This window comes from Sinocyclocheilus grahami, unplaced genomic scaffold (genome assembly GCF_001515645.1).
Source record: "Sinocyclocheilus grahami isolate Dianchi unplaced genomic scaffold, SAMN03320097.WGS_v1.1 scaffold8.1, whole genome shotgun sequence".
NCBI classification, from domain to species: domain Eukaryota; kingdom Metazoa; phylum Chordata; class Actinopteri; order Cypriniformes; family Cyprinidae; genus Sinocyclocheilus; species Sinocyclocheilus grahami.
The window spans coordinates 4,538,436-4,539,276 of NW_015505187.1; the positions used below are offsets into that span (position 1 = coordinate 4,538,436).

At 35.9% G+C, this 841-nt stretch overlaps 1 protein-coding gene across 1 annotated transcript in view; it reads right to left on the reverse strand.

Moving 5' to 3' along the window:
• LOC107591190 (uncharacterized) overlaps positions 1–394 on the reverse strand; it is a 3,818-nt gene extending 3,424 nt beyond the window's left edge. Inside the window, exon 1 of the mRNA XM_016280275.1 lies at positions 287–394. Coding sequence (XP_016135761.1) covers positions 287–371 — 85 coding nt within the window. The 5' untranslated portion in view covers positions 372–394. The remainder of the gene's footprint in view (positions 1–286) is intronic.
• Positions 395–841: the final 447 nt, after the last annotated feature.

Sequence of the window (841 nt, forward strand, 5' to 3'; positions counted from 1 at the left end):
CGATTTCGGCCCGAAGGACAGCGTCACCTGAATTCACAAATCATGGAGAATGATATTCGGTATTATTTGCATGTCTATGACAGCGCACTGCTTATTTAAAGCCAAAATAAATCTGAATATCATCTTTACTGCGGTCTCATGTCAGTAGTAGTACAGCTATTTCAGATATTATAAATTATATTTTTATTACTGTATTTGACAAGGGAAATACGTTATATGTATAAACTTTTTAATTTATTTATTTTTTTATCGTTGACAGGCAGATGAATTGTAACAAGTGTCTAACCGTGCACGAGGAAAGCAAACACTGCTAACAAACTAACGATAAACTTCTTTTTCAGACAGAATGCTCCGGTAAACACAGCCGCCATGGATGTTTCCAGGGTGTTGTGTAATAATCAGATTCCGGGAAAAACTGTTCCAAACCTGTTTTGCCTCCTCTCTTCAACATAACACCTTGGCTAACCCACCCTCTCCCCGTCTTCTTATATAGTACAAAACTTCATCTAAAGGCAGTACATTTGTTTATTACTGTACAATCCATTATCTTTACACCCCAGAAGACTCATCCACCCAAGATCTACATAAAACCAAATATGCCTCAATCACCCTTCATCATGAATTTCTTTGCCCTTCTCAAAAGCACATGTTTTTGGCTTTTTGTTAAATCATCAGGGATTGTCCCAGACTTTTTTAAAGAGGAAAGTTTTCCTATCCATTTTTGAAATCCAGCTAACAAAATGTTTGGTTGATGGGCATAACCTATTCATCAGAGGCTGTTATTTATACTATTTAATATAATTATTTAACTCAACACCACAGCTCATTTATGTTGCTTAAC